This window comes from Physeter macrocephalus, chromosome 19 (genome assembly GCF_002837175.3).
Source record: "Physeter macrocephalus isolate SW-GA chromosome 19, ASM283717v5, whole genome shotgun sequence".
NCBI lineage: Eukaryota > Metazoa > Chordata > Mammalia > Artiodactyla > Physeteridae > Physeter > Physeter macrocephalus.
The window spans coordinates 44285520-44306670 of NC_041232.1; the positions used below are offsets into that span (position 1 = coordinate 44285520).

General features: G+C 37.6%; 1 protein-coding gene across 1 annotated transcript in view; it reads left to right on the plus strand.

The window, feature by feature from the left end:
- The first annotated feature begins 7395 nt into the window (after positions 1-7395).
- The window catches only part of LOC129391565 (desmoglein-4-like), a 17017-nt gene continuing 3261 nt past the window's right edge, over positions 7396-21151 (plus strand). Inside the window, exons 1-3 of the mRNA XM_055080308.1 lie at positions 7396-7440; positions 18178-18213; positions 19723-19854. Coding sequence (XP_054936283.1) covers positions 7438-7440; positions 18178-18213; positions 19723-19854 — 171 coding nt within the window. The 5' untranslated portion in view covers positions 7396-7437. The remainder of the gene's footprint in view (positions 7441-18177; positions 18214-19722; positions 19855-21151) is intronic.

Here is a 21151-nt window from a genome sequence, read left to right on the forward strand (position 1 = left end):
TTTATACAGACTATCTATAAAATCCCCAAAATAAATATCATACTTAATGGTACAATATTAAAAGCTTTCTCTATGAAATAGAGAAATAAAATAGTGATGTTCACTATCAAAGTTTTGTTACTATTTTGCTGATGGTACAAAAGTAGGGGGGAAAGATTATGGGGATTGGAAAAAAAGAAAAAAAACTATCATTATTGTCAGATTAAATGATTGTGTAGTTAAAAATCCAAAAGAATCTTCAGATATATCATTCAAATTAAAAATAAGGGTTTAGCAAAATTTCTGGATACAAATGGCAGAACGCCAAAATCAATTGTACTTCTATAAGTGAGAAAATGTGTTAGAAATTGTAATTGAAGAAAATATAACATTATATTATTATACTACTACCAAGGAATAACCTTTAAAAGGTCTCTGTAAGACCTTAACAATGAAAAAAATAAAACTTTGTTAAATAAAACCTAAAAATATAAAGAAATCTCCTAGTTTGTGTACTCCGATACATGACTCAAAATTGAAATTTTGACAATTCTTTCTAATTTCTGTTAAAATATTATACAATCCTAATCAAAATTGCAGCTTGTTTGTGAAACACTTGGTTCTAAAATGTACAGGAAATGCTATTGGTCAAGAACAGCCAAAACACTCTTGAATAGAACAAAGCTATGCAATTAAAACAGCTTAGCACTAACATAAGAATAGATGAATAGGCAAAAGGAAAAAGAGGGAGAGACAGAGCTTAAAACCAGATACACACTTTTATGCACACTATTATTTTTCAATATTTTATTTATTTAAATTTTTATTTGTATATTATATATTTTATGCACGCTCTCAGATTTATTATAATTGGTACTACAGAAAGCAGTGCAGAAAGCAGTCTCTTTTTAATGAATGTGTCTGGACATTAAGGTACACATATAAAAAATAAAGATGAAATCGATCCCATACCATTTACAAAAATCATCTCCTGATGATTTAGGAACTTAACTTTGAAAGTCAATATTTTATAAGTGTGTGAAAAGCTTTCTTAAGACACAAGAGCACTAACCATAAAAGAAAAGACTGCTAAACTTGACAATTTCAAAAGTAAAAACTTCTATACATTATATCTTCTTAAAAAGTAAAAAGCCAAGCCACAGAATGAGTGAAAAATACTTGCAATGCATATATCCAACAATGACACACAAGATGTGTAATGTAAAGAACAACAAATCAATTTTTTAAGAGGCACGATCTGATTAAAAATGGGGAAAAAAATCTTCAATATGCCTTTAACAAAAGAAAAAAATCCAAATGGACAATAAACATAGGCAAAGATATTAAACTCAACAACAATCAGAGAAATTCATAGGAGATCCAGGTACCCACACTGCAAATTGGATAAAGTTTAAAAGTCTGACAATGCTTTTGCTTTCTGTGTGGGTGAGCAAAGCAAACTCTCCGAAACTGGTGATGGGAACTCAGCCCAGGTCAGTATAACCACTTGGGAAAACAAGTTCAAGAAAATTAACTTATGACCCAGAAATTCTGCTCCTTGTATACGCCCCAGGGAAATGGTGTACATGTACTGATATAAAGGAGATGTGAGAAAAGAGGCAAAGATGATAGGATTGCTGGAAGGGGGCCATGAACCAAAGAATTGAAGGCATCCACTAGAAGCTGGAAAAGGAAAAGAAACAATTCTTCTCCAGAGCCTCTAGAATTGCAGCCCTGCTGACACCATTATTTTAGCCCCATGAGACTCATTTTGGACTTCTGACCATCAGAGATGTAAGATTATGAATTTGTGTAGTTTTCAGTCACTGTTTGTGATAACTTATTACAGCCGCAATAGGGTACTAAGAGATAGCAGGATTGTTTATAACAGCCTATTCTATGTAAAAATATAATCATTCTCAATTGCAAAATTTTTTAAAAATCCAAAACAAACTTAAAAGAGAAGAAAAATAAGTAAAAATAACTGCAACGCATATGACAGAGGTTAATTTCCCTTACATAAGAAGTTTATAAATCTATAATTAAGACCTCAGTACCACAATGGGAAAAAGGAAAAAGGAAGCAAGCTTTTCACATAAAAAGAAACACTAATAGCCGGTACCGCTTCCCTCCCATGATGAGGTGCTAATCTTATCATGTTAGAAAAATGTCCATGTTTACCTGCTGCCATTTCGGGTTACCCATAGGCCCAGGTTAATTACCCTGGCTCAGTAGCTCTTAAACTTCAGCTTGCAACTCCAGAATTACCTAGAAAGCTTGTTAAGAATAAATAATCCTCGTTCCCGCCTCCAGAGATTCTGATTCAGTAAATCTGGGGCCGAGAAATCTGCTCTTGTTATGTACTGGACCATACGATTTTGCAAGTGACCCAAGAAATATATTTCTAAAGACACTGCCTAGCTTTTGACCTTCCTATATCTGGATTTCTTCCAAAACAACCTGAGCCCAGATCCCATTCAGAGTCTACTAGATGCATAACTATACCAAAAGCAAACTATATATATACTATATATATATACATTACAACTTTGCCAGAGAAGGACACTGCCAGTGTCATCAAAGTAACCAGAGTGACATCTAAGTAATTACAACATTGTGGAACCACTGCCACTGCTGTCATGATCAGGAGTCGGGGGTGAACTACAGTGACCTTTTGGGGAATGAGTATGTAGTAAGTATGCAGTAAGTATGTAAGTAACACACTTTAATTAATACAGAGCTAGAAGCCACGCTACTCATTCTGCCTTTATTTGGAATACATCCCACACCAAGGGCATGAAGTCACAGAGAACCAACAAGGCGCTTCTGTCTGTGGGTAAGTATGATTTTAGGGTGTAAACTAACATCATCCTTATGTTATTAGCATAACTCTTTAGGAAACTGATGTTTAATTCCATGATTTCTAACACCCACTAAATAACCTGGTTTGCCAGCACCCTTGTTGCCATCCATAAACGGGATTTAATGAGGAGACAGGTTGTTTATCTTCAATGCCGTTATCTTAAGGTGAACAGACATGTATTCACAGTAACTACTTTGTTTACCTTTTATCCATCCCTCCAGGCCCATGCTAATGAAAACCCTTTTGCTTGAGTCAACTCTAGAACCTCCTTGCCTGTAGCACTTGACATAGTTTGGGACCATAAATATTTTTTAAATTTTCTTTCCTCTAACACCTGTTTTCAAGAGATTAAGCTGCCCTTAGATACTTAAAGAATATCCACCAGTAACCCTAAACTGTGATAATTTGATGTAAAACTTTGTCCTGACACCATTTTCATAATATCTTTGCCTGCAGAGATTTCTTTTTTTTTTTTTTTCAAAAAGAATTTATACTGGAATGTATCGAATTAGCTGTCCTCTGTGGCATTATTTTTTTTAAATACATGTTAAAGTGCTTACTATGTGTTAGGTGGGTATGACATTTGGAATGAAAATGTCCTACAACTTTGGAAGCAGGATGAGACAATATTACAGAAGCACAAGAACAATAATTAAATATCAAGAGCACCCCTGAAATTCAATGTACACTTTCATATGAGCAAATGAAATACCACTGGCTTGATTTCAAACATAAATAATAGGGCAAACTTAACTTGAAAATTTCCGCTTGCAGAGTCAGCTGTTAAACTCAATAGTTTGGTCAACTCTACAATATAGAAAGGTTTTTTTTTTTAATAATAACGTTCAACTGTCCACTCTTTTCCATTTTGCCTTCACATATCTAGCCAATACTGAAAAGTGGCTTGGTATATATATAAATTGACTATAAATCAGGAGGTAGAATTCTTGCCCTCTTCATAATACTAATAAACTTTTCAGCCTCTCTGGGCTATACTGTAACATCGAGACAAGAGAAGGAAGAGGGTACAGATTGGATAAATAATCTCTAGGTTATCTTTAAGCATTAATATTTCATGCTCTGTGTCATTGATGGCTGGTACCTCACAAGAGAAACAGAAGTAGCTGCTGTTTATGTATCTAAGCTCAAAACCATGTGCTTTGCCTAGAAAAGGATTTCACTAACTAAAATTCTTTGAGGATTCTACTTTGAGATAATCCCCTCAACTCTCTCCAAAAGTAAGTACAAATAAGGTCATAGGGCATAAAGTGGCCATTTCTCAGTTATTGCAGAATCTTTTAAATCTGCTTATGAGAGTAATCTCCAGCAAATTCTGGGGAGCACTGAAATCAGGAGTTATAAACGGGGAAATCTGGAGGAATCATCTAAATGACATAGCCCTTATTTCTACTGATTGTTGTTTCTTTTCTTTGAAATTCACCCAATGAATAGCAATTTAGATAGATAGAAAATTTTATATATCAGAAGAAATCAACCAAGCATGATATAAACAAAGGGAGGTAAACCCTTGTAAAATATCTCCATACGACACAGCAAGGGAAAAGTATAATTTTCCCCTTGTGAAAAACAATAACAATAGGGATCTAGACCTGTTTCATTAATTCTCGTAGGCAAATTAAATTATTCTAATTCAACATTAACTAAAATAAAACAAAAATAAATTTCTTTAACTGGCTAAACAATGGTCAATTTTCCATATTATGATGTTAGTATAATACACTATTAGAGGTTGCCTCAGAGCTTGCTTGGAAGTTGTTATGGAAATAAAACCATCATGATAGCTACAGACTTCTCCCTGATCCCCTAGTTCCTTCTTAAGCTCTGACTCACCCATTGTTCAGAACCATAAATCCACTATGGACTATAAATCCCTGCTGGCTTCTCCCATTCTCTACTTTTCTGCAGTGACTCCCATTGCAATCAAAGATCTCCCACATTTATTCTTGCCTCTTGGCCCAGTGCATAGTACTGGAAACAGTGAAGCTCCTGTACGCTCTCTACCATCCTCTCATATTCTCCTTTTGAGGCAGACACCAGAAAGAACTTTATGTACATGGGCCACGGTAAACTGGGTAGCACACAGAAAGAGGGTGTCAGCCATACATTTTTTTAAGCCTGAAATTCCATTTATTTGAGACACTTTATTTTTTCCTCCTATGTTTCTGTAATTCAAATCTTAAGCAGTATTGCACATTACATTTCCACAAGACACAAACCATCTCCAGAGCTGTTAGTGGTGTGTTCCTATGGATAGAAAAATACTCAGTTAGCCAAGAAATATCCCCACTCACTGATACAGTGCAGATTCTCATCATCCTTCTTTATTCGAAACTAAGTCAAATGTTTCGTACAATGGGAGGGAGGGAAACTCAAGAGGGAAGAGATATGGGGATATATGTGTATGTATAGCTGATTCACTTTGCTATAAAGCAGAAACTAACACACCATTGTAAAGCAGTTATACGCCAATAAAGATGCTAAAAAATAAATAATTAAAATTTTAAAAAAATAAAAACAAGGCCACAGTGCAGTTATAGCCAATGAAAAGGTCCTTGGGAGGCTGGATTGGAGAGAACCCCCTCACATCACCCTTTCTCTTGGCAATAATCTCAAGCAGTAGCACCATTTGTACCTTTGATATATACAAAAACAAAGGGAAAATGCTGTGCATTCCAAAAGCCCAAAGCTCACTGACATCTTTGATAGAGGATATATCTCGAAGAGTAAAAATAATTTAATGCTCTTCTGATCTAGCTATAAAAGAAAATTTTTACAGTAGACACAGTTGTCACATTTCAAACCTCTGGAAAAAAATTCATGAAAACAAAGAAGGATGGAAGCTCAGTTGGAAATAAACAGTTACAAGGGAATGTTTTAAATGATTATTTACTCAAGCATAGGTTTCCATAACTCTTGGTTTAAAGACTAATCTAGCATACAGTGAAATAGTGGGTTAATATCCACCCTGTGAATGTATGTGTATTAGTTCTAGACAATCTGGAGGACCACCCAAAGATGTATTTTAAAATGTGAACCATATACATGATTTATCAGGTCAGCTTATACATTTTTGAATTAGGCAGATATCCCCAAATATATGGTTTGGCTTAGGCATATATATCCAAATACTGCCTCTTCATAACAATTCATTTTTTTCCCATTGCTTAAGTATAATTTCTTGCTCTCTGTCCCATAAATATCTTTAACATATAATTCATTTCTCTTCATTTTAGAATACTATGCCAGCCTTCCAATCGCCTAGATTCTTTCCTATGCTTACAAAAATGCTAAACTAAGGTTCTAGAGGAACTAAGTGTTATTTGGAATACATTCCCTGACTAGGGATAGATCTGCCTTGTTTCTGAATTGCAGGGATGGGGTACTGAAGGCAAAATGCGGTCTCCCTTTAAAATTCTCCAGCCAACACCTATTAGCAATTAGAGAACATTTAACTACATTTTCTTTTTTATGTTTGTGAGTGTTGCTGCCAGCCTGAAATTTTTTCATGAGAAAACTATGTGTATACTAAACCCAGACAAACAAAGGAGAAGAGAAAAATGAAAAAGGGAAATGATTTTCAGAAATATCCAGTTGCTGCTCTGGTCTTTTCCCCTTCAATTCTCAGGTTTCCAATTTCAGCTTCTTCTCAATAAATATATTTATGAGGGTTTAAAGGTGTTCCTCACCCATACTATGTACTTTTTTATCAGTGGAAATGCCATGAGGAGTGAACACACTCTGTATTGTGGTTACCTTAAAACAATTTAGTTAATGTTATACCACACTGGTTTGACTGTATATTGAGGAAAAAAGTTGCTAAAATGTGGAAACAAATATACTAGTGAAATCAGAGTTTCTTTGTCTTAACCTTATTTTTAGAAGATCTTTAAAATTGAAGAATGCAGCTCAACTATAGGACTTCTTAAGGAGGGAAGCAGGAATCACCGGAATTAAGAGATGAGAGTTTCATTATCCTGTCTTTCTCCCTCACCATACTTAGGCCTGATGCCTTTTCACAATGTCCTCTGCTCAAAGTGTCAGTCCTTGAAGTTGGCTCTGTAGTGGACATGTGTGTGTGTGTCAGTATATGTAATTTTGCTTTTACAGTGCTGGCAGTAAGAAGCCTACTAATTTTATTCAGCATGATGACAGGCCCTAACATTTTAATTATTTTTCATGTTGTGAGTAATTTATTATTCATTGGGTATCTTCCCTGTAAATCTTGTCCTCACTCTGTAAGATTTTTCTTTGGTGTCCAACAAAGGGTTTCATTGCAATAAGAATCAAGGTGTGTCTATGCTCTGACCCAGAGCCCAAGCAATGCCAGCCTTCCAGACCCAGCCCAGGAGCTCGGGGTGGGGAAACAGAGCCATTATAGAACATCTTCATTCCTCTGCCCAGACAGCAGCAGAGTTATCTCCCAGGCCCTCCTAGAAGAGCATCTCGAAGCACATCTTGCTGAAGAGCCAAATTCAGGACCCAGGGGACTAAGACTCACTGGGGTTCCTGTGCAAGAGAGAACTGGAGGAATGGATTGGCTCCTTTTCAGGAATATTTGCCTTTTGATCATTTTAATGGTAAGTAGAATTTAAAGACCTGGGAAAGAAATACAAACTTGAAGCCTTGCCTCCTATGTCAGTTGTTGGACCTTCTACATGGGATTCACTCCATTTTTAAACCCCTTCCAGCAAAGGGAGTTCTATGAGTTCAGCCTCTGGTGACTTCAAAGGACTCTCCATGCTTGAGGGAACAAATGCCATAGAGAAGCAGGGTGTAACCTGGTTGAATTAAACTTAAATGACATCAGAGACATAATCTAATTCAGAAAAAAATGCTGGAATAATTCTAAAATGTATAATCAGAAATAAAATTATTTTTCTGTTTTCTTTTACTTATACTTAAATCAGGCAGATTGCTGCCAAAATTCCCAGTGCAAATGGGTTCTACATTTGTAGGGAAGTAAAGTTGATCAAGCCCATTTCTTTTAAACAGTTATTTCCTTGCGAGTTTATTTCAAGGTGGAGGAATGTTAGCTATGTCAAGATTACACTGCAACTAATTATAAAATATTTAAATAATAAGAATTTTTTCCGGTAAGAAATGGCTAAAGAAAAATGAAGAAAATGAAGCCATTATGACAAACCCTTTCTGGAATTATCAAGGCATTCCTACAGTCCAGGAAGGGAACATTTAGGTGACCTATTTCTTTTTCTTTTTTTTAACATCTTTATTGGAGTATAATTGCTTTACATTGTTGTGTTAGTTGCTGCTGTATAACAAAGTGAATGAGCTATACGTATACATATATCCCCATATCCCCTCCTTCTCCCGTGTCCTCTAGTCCATTCTCTACGTCTGCGTCTTTATTCCTGTCCTGCCCCTAGGTTCTTCAGAACCTTTTTTTTTTTTTTTTTTAGAATCCATATATATGTGTTAGCATACGGTATTTGTTTATCTCTTTCTGACTTACTTCACTCTGTATGACAGACTCAAGGTCCATCCTAGGTGACCTCTTTCTTTAAAGTAAACACGGAATTTTGGATATTATATTACTTTCCTCCAACTCTTCAGTGCCCAAGGCATGAGGTGCTTTCCAGATAAGCATCATGCATAGCGAGTGTCCTACCCTTGAAAGAGGTAAGGCAGCTCCTAATGCCAGATCCTTAAAGGAATAAAGATCAGGTTAGTCAATTCACCAAACTACTGCCAATTCAATTAGAAAAGTCTATTTAAAGAATAAAGTAAGATAGGTTAGATTAGACTAGACTTAAATCCATCAATGGTCAAGTGACAGAACAATTCAGTCAAAACAGTTACGAAAAAATAAGTGGAAAGATAGAAGAGGATTGTTAGGAAATTGTACGTATTTTTTTTCCAAGCAAATAAAGCTAAAAACCTATAGTTGGCTGCACCTCAGTCTCCCAGGAATGTCAGCAGTGGTGCTACAACATAAGCTTGGAAAATGATTTCCGCCCTATTCTCAGGCAGTGGCGTTATACAGGACTCATATGAACATCAGCTCTAAAGTGCAGAGGGCAGCCAAGCCGGGGAGATAAGGGAACACATCGTTGTACAGTTGGCCTGGCAGGCGCCATTCTTCTGGAGTTCACGTTTCTATGAACTTCAAAAGCAGTGCAGGAGACTGACACTGCCAAAGGGCACACAGCCCAAGTCTGGAAGGGAACAGTGGTAGAACATTCCATTCTCTGAGCTTGGGACACAGAGTACAAGATGACAATTTTTGAAAAATATTTGTAAATGAAAAACTCCAAATAAAATTGCAATGCCCTGTTACAATGATCACTGTTTATTCACACTACTAAAGGAAGAGGAAACACTCTGACTCCAGCTTTAATAGAAATCAAGAATCAACAATATAGACCACTTGTTACACTTCTGTGGGTCACCTGCATATTTTCACTCAGATAAGCCTTTGTTTCTGTAAGGAAGACTGATTGCATGCATCAAGATTTTAGAGGCAATTTCTGAGCACTAAATTTCACCTCCTATTCCTCTCTGCACAGGAATGTTTTATGACAATATTATTTAACTGAAGAGTTAATTGTTCTCCTTGATCTTGAAAGAGTATTATATTTCAGATTCTCAAGATCTCTGTTTGGTAGTATTGATTTATTATCCTTAGTAATTTTAGTGGTTCTGATACTAAACTTTTCCCTACTCCCCACTGATACTAAAGTATCTGTGTTTTACATTTCTTTGGTAATTGTGATAGACAAGTTCTTTTTGCATTTATAATAGATCACTTAAGATATCAGTTAATAACTTTTGGAACTGGGAAGCAGAAACTTATCAACATTGGAACAAATGCAAGAAATGTTTAAGTAGAATCAATATGATATTATAGATGCTGTGGAAAATAGGCATGCCTGCTTGTCTTTCATTTCCTGAACTTGAACTCTGCCCCTTTTTCATTAACTAAATCAAAGGCTCTCTGGAGCATCATTGCAGCTTACACTAATGGGTGTGACAGCTTCTCAGAGACGGTACTTTGTGTCCTCTATCTCTCAACCACGAAGAGTACTTTAAACAAGATTTTGACTGACTTAACCTATAAAAGATACCCCAAAACTCTAAGTTACAAGAAGGCGTTTCATTATACTACGTGAGTCTTTCGGCATCTTCTTCCTAAGGATGTTCACCAGGTACCTCTGCTATAAAATGAATTAGGGTGGGAAGGTGCAGTCAACACTGAACCGAGACTCAGAAGCCACAGGGCTGAGTCACAGCTTCCCCTCAAAGGGGCTGCGTAACTTTGGCCAAGGCACCCAACCTCGCAGGGCCTCACCGTGCCCCACATCTGGATGCACAGACATGATGTCACCAAGTTTCTTCCAATGCAGAAACTCTGCAATTCTATAATTATCTCAACTGAATAGTTATGTAGTAGAAGTGCATAACTGGCTCCTGAATATTATTTTCATAACTTTGGCTAGAGAATCTAAAGACGTAAGTCGTGCTATGGATTATATAAGTTTTACTAGGAAGGAATCGCTTAAGGCAGAGCAGTTATTAGCTGTGACAGGATATATCTTACCAAGTTGATGAGATCATTAAAAACAGCCACATAGCTTTTTATTAGATAAGAATTTTTTTGCACATATGGTGATCATTCATGTAACATATAAGATGTAAACATTACAATGAAATATTCTGGTTCTTGGAAAGAAAGTAAATAAGGTAGGTGGCAAAGCATATATATATTATCTCACTGTAAGTTGAAAACAGGCATCAAAATTTTAAAACGTATTTAGAACTAACCTATCAATTTAGTTCTCACATAAAACAATGTGATTCTGATACGTGGAACAGAATTTTGTTCTTATTTATTTTATTGTCAGGCAAATGTCTAGAAGTATAGACTAGTGGGAAAAAACCCTTATCTGATTAGATTTTTTATTTGTTTAAACAGAATACCCTAGACAGCCTTAAATGATTGGTTTCAGTTCTGCTGGTTATAGAAACATTAATGTGCTCATCACCCCAAAAGTTACATGGAAGCAAATCTCACCTCTATTATTTTTTTGTTGATATAAATGGCTAAGGAATTATAAATTTTAAACCAGTGGGGAAAATTATATTTTTGCCTTCAAATTCCTGCAGAGTTCATGGTAAACTAAAAAAATAAATGTTATATTCCAAGATATATCTAGCATTATTACCATAGTCTGACCTACAATTTTAATAGTCTTCTAAATAATATCTCCTTGTAGAGTTGTAGCATAAAAATCCTGCTCTAAAAATATTTCATGGCTCTTGAGATTCTATGATGCTTCTCAAATATATTTCTCTTTTTTAGAGAACTTCTTGATTGATCTGAGTACATAGTCTTATGACGTCTTTCTATCCTTAAGTATCCAGGGAGGAGTCCTTGTAAAGCAATGAAACTGTTGTTTGAGCTGCAGTGATGTTTCCTTTTCTTTCCCATGTGGGATCATAGTTGGAATTCACTCACAGAGAGCAGCTCTGTTGACAGAGCTGTTAGAGGAGGGACTGGAGTGAAACGTTCAGATATTATCTGCATGAGAAATGTTTGGCCTTCCCTTCTACACAGAAAATTACATAGCTTCCAAACTAAAATGCCACTACTTAATATACCTTCAATTATAAACTAAAGTGGTATAATTAGGCTTGAACTTGGCATCTCCACCACCTCCCTATGAGAACAGCAATTGCTTTACTCAATTATTTTTATAAGTATTATTCAGGAGAGAACTGCTTATTATACTACCAAACGTAAAATAAATAGCTAGTGGGAAACAGCCACATAGCACAGGGAGATCAGCTCGGTGCTTTGTGACCACCTAGAGGGGTGGGATAGGGAGGGTGGGAGGGAGGGAGACGCAAGAGGGAAGAGATATGGGAACATATGTATATGTATAACTGACTCACTTTGTTATAAAGCAGAAACTAACACACCATTGTAAAGCAATTATACTCCAATAAAGATGTTAAAAAAAATAAAAATAAAAAAATAAGTTGGTCCTAGGTGTACAAATGACCAACTTCAAAAAGGTAAGTTATGGAGGTGAAAAATAGCCTTGTTCTATAGCTATTACTTTAAATACACTCAGTATGTAATAGAAAAATATGTATTTCAACACTTCAATAAGCACATGTAATGACTTAGATTCCAAATCTTATATAAAATCATCATATTCCCTCTAGAAGAAAGTACTGAGAAAGAAAACGAGACCCAGAAAAACTTCAGCAATTTGCCATAAGTTAGATGGCTGCAGAATATTATATATCCTATTATTGTCCGTGGAATGTATACATCATAAAAGGTTGGAACTTGTACACAAAAGACAGTGCCTGTCACAAAATATTTTATAGATAAAAAGTTTTGAATGAATGAATGGATTTGGTTTCTAATTTATCTTTCTTACCAAGGCCCTTTACAGTAGTTCCCACCTATATGCTAATAGGCAACTTCAATGGGGTTGTGAGATTCAAAGTGAGATTGAGGTTAAAAATTGAGACAACCAAGGGGTTGGTTGTCTGGAATTTGGTCTGTCACTGCTGTCCCATTTCACCACCTTCCACTAGCAAAATATTTTGCAGTTAACAAAGTTATTTCACACACATAACAAAAATCCTGAAAGGTAAATAGAGGTATCCTCATTTTACAAATAAAGAAACTTTGGGAGCATAAATGATTCATAAATGTACCATAAGTGGTACAGTGGAATTTGAACCAATCTCACATGTCCCAAACTCTATCTACTGTTCCAGAATTGACTCGTTTCCCCACTTGGGCCAACGCTGTATCCTATACATGCTTCTTTTACAATGTGTATAATATTCCATTATCTTTTCTCATCTGTTTTCCTCCCTCTTTTAACCTACGAGCTCTTTCTGGGCAGGTACCCCATTTTAGTCTTTATCGTATTCTTGGAGATTAACACAGAAACATACATTTTAGTTTCTTAGGCACTCTTACATTGCTAGAAAAGGTCCTGTTCAGGTTCCTTCAGTTAATGCAATTTATTGTAAGGACATCCAAAGAAAAAAGGAAGACAAGAAACTCTCTCATCAACTAGGCCACAGAGACTGGGAGTGGCATTGCTGGGTCATATTTTTACTTTTCTGAGAAACCTCCATAGTGTTTTCCACAGTTGCTGAACCGATTTACAGAACTACCAACAGCATAGGAGGGTTCCCTTTTCTCCACACCCTCGCCAACATTTGTTATTTGCAGTCTTTTTGATGATAGCCATTCTGACAGGTGTGAGGTGATATTTTATCATGGTTTTAATTTTCATTTCTCTCATGATTAATGATATTGAGCATCTTTTCAAGTGCCTTTTGGCCATATGAATGTCCTCTTTGGGTAAGTGTCTATTCAAGTCTTTTGCCCATTTTTTAATCATTTTTTTAATCATTTTTTTAAATGCTCAGTTGTATGAGCTATTTATATATTTTGGATATTGACTCCTTACCAGTCATAACATTTACAAATATTTTCTTCCATTTACAAATAATTTCTTCCATTCAGTATGTTGTCTTTTCATTTTGTTGATGGTTTCCTTGGCATCAAATGACTACAACTTTTGGATTCTCTTGGCTACGTTTAAAAAGTAGTGTAACAGTTTATTTTATAATATCAACATTTATAATATTTTTAAATTCCATTCTTTACAGCTATTTAAACATATAACAAAATTTTTTAGATGTCGCTATAGAAAATTTTGAAGAAGCACGTCATTTTCCAAAAAAATTTTCAGGCTACATAAACAAAAATTTTTGAAGATTTCTGCAAGACAGTATTAGGAATAGTCAACACAAACACCAATATTTTCCCAAAGTCAGGGGTCACAATCATATGACAGCAAAGTTTAAGCAAAACCAGAGCAATTTGGTAAAATAATATCAGGTGATTCAATAGAAGCTTCAGGAGTTGAGTAAATGAATTGTTAAAAGATAAACTGAAACATATTAAACTTTTAAGAATTTATTTGAACAAAAATCAATTCAAATCAGGCATCGCCAAACCGGAAGTGGTTAGAAATGCTCCACCAACAGAAGCTGGGGAAAAACTTTTATAGAGAAAAAGCAAAAGCAAAGTAAGGAAATGATTGGTCGGCTACAGCCTAAAGCCTAGATGACTATTCGTGAACAGCTGTCCTTTAGTTTCAACTTTGTCACTTTGAGGCATTCACAAGCTTAGATTTTGGTCTGCTTGCCTCGGCAGCACGGCATCAGAGCCATCCCAGTCTAATAGCCTCCTTGTTTAATTAATTTAACAAAAAGAATCAGTGATTTGGGTCCATCCTCCAGCGGGTGTTTTCACACTGTGCAGATCCAATAGTAACCTTGCAGGCTTGTAAACAGGCAGAAACCAGGGTGAGGATACATTGGAAAATACCTGCCACACCACTGATTGAATTATGAGCAGAAACCCCGGCTAGGACTCACTCCCACTACTCTCAGTTAAAATTAGGTTACTGGGGCTTCCCTGGTGGCGCAGTGGTTGAGCGTCCGCCTGCCGATGCAGGGGACGCGGGTTCGTGCCCCGGTCCGGGAAGATCCCACGTGCCGCGGAGCGGCTGGGCCCGTGAGCCATGGCCGCTGAGCCTGCGCCACGTGCCGCGGAGCGGCTGGGCCCGTGAGCCATGGCTGCTGGGCCTGCGCGTCCGGAGCCTGTGCTCCGCAACGGGAGAGGCCACAGCAGTGAGAGGCCCGCGTTCAGCAAAAAAATAAAATAAAATAAAATAAAATTAGGTTACTGGGTTGATTATAGCTCTGAGAGGAAGCAGCATAATGAGGCTAGCGTGATTCTCGGTCAAGCCTGAGACAATGTCAGGAAGGGCGAGAGGAACAGGTGGAAGAGAATACCAAAGTGGAGGGAGAAAAAAAGAGAAGAGCAGAAGCAGAGGAGAAGGAGAGAAGAGAGACAAGTGGGAAGCGGAAGATGAGGAGGGAGAGCTTCTTATTAACCGCAGGCTCATGTGCTGAGCTCACCAACCTTCTGACATCCACCAAGACAGCCCTTAACCTCCCACCGTAGGACAGCGCTGGAGAATCGCACGTCAGAGCTTAGTCTCCAGCTCTAAATTGCAGAATCTGTACGATGCCCTGAATGGAAGACATCTATTAACGTGATACATAAGGCAACCTTCAAAATGTATGATGTCTCTATGCATTCACCGACAATGAACTTTACCCCAATAATCAAGTGCAAAAACCAAATTACCGAATGGCGTGTTATAATATGCTTTCTTTTGGGTTAAAAAAAATACAACTTGTGTAAGTATGTGTTTTTGAAAAAAAAAAAGTCTAAAAGAATTTCTCCAAATATTAACCATGGTAATCTCCAAGTAGTGGGATTCTGGGTGATTTTTACTTTTTCTGATACCTTCTAGAATCATCTACTTTTCTAACACAAAGAATATCTAACCCCCCAAAAGGCAGTATTTATTATAAAATAAAATATCTATGGGGCTTCCCTGGTGGCGCAGTGGTTGAGAGTCCGCCTGCCGATGCAGGGGACGCGGGTTCGTGCCCCGGTCCGGGAGGATCCCACGTGCCGTGGAGCGGCTGGGCCCGTGAGCCATGGCCGCTGAGCCTGCGCGTCCGGAGCCTGTGCTCCGCAACGGGAGAGGTCACAACAGTGAGAGGTCCGCGTTCCGCAAAAAAAAAAAAAAAAAAAAAAAAAAAAAAAAAATCTATGCAGCCATCTTCTATTAAATATGAAACTTTTTCCCAGGCCTAGATATTTTCCTAATGTCTAATAAACCTACACGTGAGGGAGAAAGTGAGTTAAAAGAAAACCTTGTGCTCTACTGCCCAATTTCTAGTCTGTATCTTACCCCCTTCTAGACTCAGCTGTCATTCCAAATCCCCACCCACACTCTGCACTCCCTCCTACGGCCCCTCACACCTGCAAAATCTTCTCTGCCCCCATTTCAGCTGTCCCAGGCTCTCTCTAGTCTCAGTTCACTGGAGCGCCCTGACTCACTGTAATTCACAATAGTGTCTTATCATCTCCCTGAGTCTCCACACTCTGCCTTGACAACAATCCCCAGTGCTGGGACAGCCCTCATATTCCGTCTCCTCCCACTCCCAGGTTGTCAAGTTCTACTAGAAAAGGCACAAAACGAATGGGCGACACATCATATTCTTGCTTCCTAACCTCAGCTGGTCATCACACTCTTCACCAACTATGGAATAATCATTTATTTTCGGTCTCTAATTTTCTGTGCTCAAGTGTTCCCTAACTCAAGAATGCTAGGTAGGCCTACAGCTCTTCTCTGATTTGTGCTGTTGGGCTGGCTTCCTGTCACCTTCCCTCTGGAAGATTCTAGAGGTCTTTGACAGTCTCCTCTAGCCCCTTCCCACGCCTGCTCACTCCAACCCCGCAAAACTATGGAATAGGTATGTGCGTAATTTTCCTCCCGTTATACCTCCAAATGATTTTCTCTCTTCATTGTGTTCCTCTAATCTTCTGTTTCAAAGGAAGAAATAGTCTTCCTCACTATCAGGTCTCTTTTACCCACAGTTCTCATTCAGCCATCCTATTCTCTGTTAATCACAATTGTAACTACTCCTTGATTTCTTCCTCCTTCCCCCCCTCGATTTTCCCCTTCTCTTTCTATCATTCTTTCTCCACAAACCCATTTCCTCTCCCTGTAGACTGTATACTTGGTCATGGTTTCCCAGCCTTAAAAATATGATTTGATCTAATTAAATCCTCAGCTGTTACTCACATTTTTTAAATCTCTTAACTTGAAAATGTAATCTATAGTTGCTATTTCCATTTTCTCAATAACTTATTCCTTGACTCCTGTCATTTGACTTATGCCCCTGGGAAAAGTTAACAATGACTGCTTACTTTAGATCCCATGATGTCATCAGTTCCCATTCTCCTTGACCTTGTTATGGCACATAAACTATTAAATATTCCCTCTTTGTCTAACTTCTTCTCGCTCCACTCCACTCATTTTGCCTGCTTTTTTTGCTACTTCTCCTCCACCTACTTATCCAACCTCTTCTCCTTTCTGAACTCAGCTTCCTCTCCAACCCTCCACCACAAGCACCACAACCCCTGCCCTTTCTTAGCATCCTCACACTAACAGAATCTGCTGTGCACCCACAGTACAGCCCTGGCCCCTTGACCTCTCTCTTCTCTTAGTCTCTGGGTGCCCTCTGGTTTTAGACTTCTTCTTTCTGCCCCTGGCACAAATATAAGCATTTCCCATAAGATTCTGTTCCCTGCCTACCTCTTTATCTTAAACTGATTCAAGTCATAGCCTCATTTCCTTCAACTTTAAATAACACTCCTGTTTGGATACATTCTACTTCCATAGCTTTTATATCTATCCCAAATTTTAGAAACACATTGAAAATAGATAAAACAGACTTCAGCCACCATCTCCCTGCAGGGATAATCTCCTGCTGAATTTTCTGTTTCTATTAGTAGTACTTCGATTCTCCCAGAAAGCCAAGCTTACATCACCAGAATCATCTGACTCTTCCTCCCCTCCTACCCCACAGTCCACAAGCCCTATCCGTTCTTTGGTAATGCCTCCATCCTCTCCCTTTCCCAGCGCCACTTCAGCACCGATATTCATGTTCTGTGTCTTACCTAAGCAATGGCTAATTCCTAAGGATCTCAACTTCAAGTGCTTTTCCCTTGTAATCTTCTCTTCGTATCAATATGTTTCAAAAATCATGCTTTTGTCACTCCAAGTCTCTTATCCAATAAAGTTCAGACTCCTTAGTCTGGCATATAAAGCACTTCATGATCTGCCTCCAAGCTGACATTCCAAACCTTGTCTCCCATGTCTTCTCACACTATTTCTTCTACATTCCAGCTAGTTTATTTACCATTTCTGGAACATCCTCTAAAACTTGGTGCCTTTACAACTGTGCTCACGTTTTACTCTGGCTGAAATTTTCTTCCCCATCAATTCCTCTTATCAAAGCAGATTCATTCTGCAGACCCCTTTCAAATCCCTACTCTCCTATGAGGCTTTCCCAGAATTCACCTTGATAACTTGAGCTGTCCACTCTACCCTTCCACTGAGCACATCGGTGCCTCAGCTGAAGCATGTATCCTAATCCACCTTGCTGAAGCATGTATCCTAACCCACCTTGCTGTCTTCCCTAAAGGTTAAGCCTTTAGAGGGCAAAAGGCCTGTATTATTCACTTTGCATTACCCATGTTTATTCCATATTATTAACAAAATGTGTATTTTACAAATGAATTAATAAGAGAACATTGTCAATGGTTTTATGATACTGCTTCCTTTAAATTATGCAAATTTATGCTAGTATTTTACCGTCTATAACAGGTGGTGCTGGAAGTAAACAGTGAATTCATTGTTGAGGTAATGTATAATAAAACTATTTTCTCAATTTAAAATCAAAAGAACAACTGAATTTTGTAATGCATCACATATCAAAAATCAGAACATTTGAAACCATAATTGTTGAGAAAAAAAGGTAAGCGAGAGAACCTCTTCCAAATTGAAATAGCAATGGCAAAACTCATATTCCCAATTAGTCATTCATTTAGCCGTGGTTGTGACAGCTCAGTGTAGTAACTCCTACTTATCAAACTATCCTATTAGCTTATTTATACATTTCCCAACCCAAATCAAAGAAAAAGAAGCAACGTAACATTTTAGAATGGGAACAGGATTTGTAGACAGTTACATCAGCAAGAAAGACAATTGATGGTAAATTAATGAGAGAAAGATACAAAAATTTTTAAAAATGTAATCACAACTAAATAAAACAACAGAGAATCTGGTGCCATTTAGAGCAGGACTCAGGAAATAAAGCTACTGTCCTCTATCACCAGCAAGACTTTATTTTATTTCAGTAGTTAAATTTTCATTTTGATGATCTTAAACCTTTGAAGAAATAAAATTACTTTTCTAATATCTGTTGACAAACAAGGGAATATGTGGTACATTTCAGGAGGTTGTATCAAAATGAGGAAAACTGCAAATACTTTGGTTCTTGAAAGGATAAGCTCCATTCACAGGGAACGTTTCCTTCCCCCAAAGTGGTAATTATATGAAGCCTTAGCTTAAATAAACACAGAACATTCTATGTCTCAATAAGTACATTAGGAGTTATTTTTTAAAATATGTCTATGCATATACATATGTTTACGCATGGAGTAACATTCCTAAACTCTTTAACTATAAAATTCTTAAACATTTTCTAACAGCAGCAGCATAAGACTACAAACAGAAAAACATAAAGCAAGCAGAGATACAAATGGACAACACTAAGAAGCTATATAGACATCCATGGGATTACTGCAGGTACCATTAATTCAGTTAAAATATTCTTCTAATCCTGCGATAATATATTTGGATGCTTAGCCAGAGTTGTGTCCTTATCAAGAGAAGAGAAAAATCCCTTCCCTCTTTTAGGTGAGCACACTCACCAGCACAAAACTCCTTTTGCAGGGGATGCACACACATGGAACACTGAAATCTTTTACACTCTGGAGACCAGAAAGCCTGGTCAGAGCACAGTGAAGGGTAAGGTGAGCCGGACCTCTCATCTGGTAAGGATAGATTGAAGAAAGAAAAACCACACATATTATTCAATGGAACACACTATGAGCTCCACACACAATTTCTAATGAAATTTGTTTCACTAGAATCCTATAGTTAGAGAGAGGACAATTCCAAAAGAAGTTGCTAGTCAGGGTGGCCAAGCTGTATCTATCTAGAGTTCAGAACTAGTAAAAACTTTCTTTGTTCCTCAAACTCAATACTGTTACTTCTTCTGGGTGCACCTTACAGTGTTGAATAAATGTCCTTATTGAGTAAAACTGTTCTAACACTGTACAAAATGGGAACGCTTTTTTGCTTAAGGTGAAAGAATTAGACATGGAAAATGGCACCGCAAAACGGCAAACGGTCAGAAGACAGAAGCGGGAGTGGATCAAGTTTGCTGCGGCCTGTCGAGAAGGAGAAGATAACTCCAAGAGGAATCCGATTGCCAGAGTAAGTGATGAAATCAACAGGAGTAGGCTGTGCTGATAACAAGGGCTTCTGCAAGGCAGGAAACCCTCAGACATTTCAAGGACTTGCAGCCTTCGGGACACCACAGTGATTTAGGAAGATGGGTGACGTGGAGTAATGTGCTCACGCTGATGAGGCATCGTTTTGAATACACCTTCTGGGAGCTGATACAGAGCAGAGGGTCCTTGAGTGATACTGAGGGAGTTGGATCTCCAGCACAGCTGGGCTTTATCTGTTCGTTTGTGTTCTGTGTATTGTCACATGTATATGTTATAGGAAAGGTATGCATGGTGTAATAGTCTTCAGACTATCCCTCCCCCAAATCAAATTTTACAGTATTGATTAATTCCCTCCAAAAGAGTAAGGATAGTATCAAAAGTCCCCACTAGATTCCCTACATCCAGAAATTAGGAAGTAAGTTGAGTCACCTTAAGCTGCTAAAAAAGGCAAAAACAAATGCAGAAAAAAGAGTGCATAAAAAAAGCAATCTTGGGAGAACATAGGGGTCAGAAGTATCTGTGTTAAGGAGGAGTTGATAAGCTTCTCTAGAAAAGGATGATTCAAAAGATTGAGAGTTTCCTGCTATGTAATGTAACTAGAATGAAAGGCCCATAATAGGTCGTGTTTTCCTTAACACTGAGTGATGGGAAGATTGTATCTATTTTTGTTTCAATTTGCTCCGATTTCCAGCAGCTTTAAACATAAGGCTCTACTTTATTTGTAGCTCACTTACCAATAATTCAGACTTATTCAAGCGTAAGGAATACCTTAATATCCCAAATGTACTTATTCCCTTATTACCTGCTAGTAAATTATGCAATAAATGTTATTTTCAAATATGGAAACAATAAATAAATAAATAAAATAAAGACCAAGAAAGCACAAGGTTATTCCAAATATAAGATCCAAATTAAAAGTCATTAAGTGCGGATGCACTGAATTAACTTGTAATTGAGCTGCCTCTCACGTGGGAAAATCTATTAAACATTCCTCTTGGTGAGAAGCAACAGGAATTTGTTTATTTAGTGATAGTTAATGATTCTCCAGAGCAATGTCTGGGAAACCAGCTACTACAAAACAACAGAAGAAGATCAGTAACCAGGAAAGAAGGGAGAAAATAGATGTCCCAGATACATACTTTATAGAAGATAGATATTGTAGGTTTGCATTAAGTTTATATCTGAGATTTACAGTAGCCAAACAAAGAGAAAGATAAACGGGGCTTCCCTGGTGGCGCAATGGTTGAGAGTCCGCCTGCCGATGCAGGGGACGTGGGTTC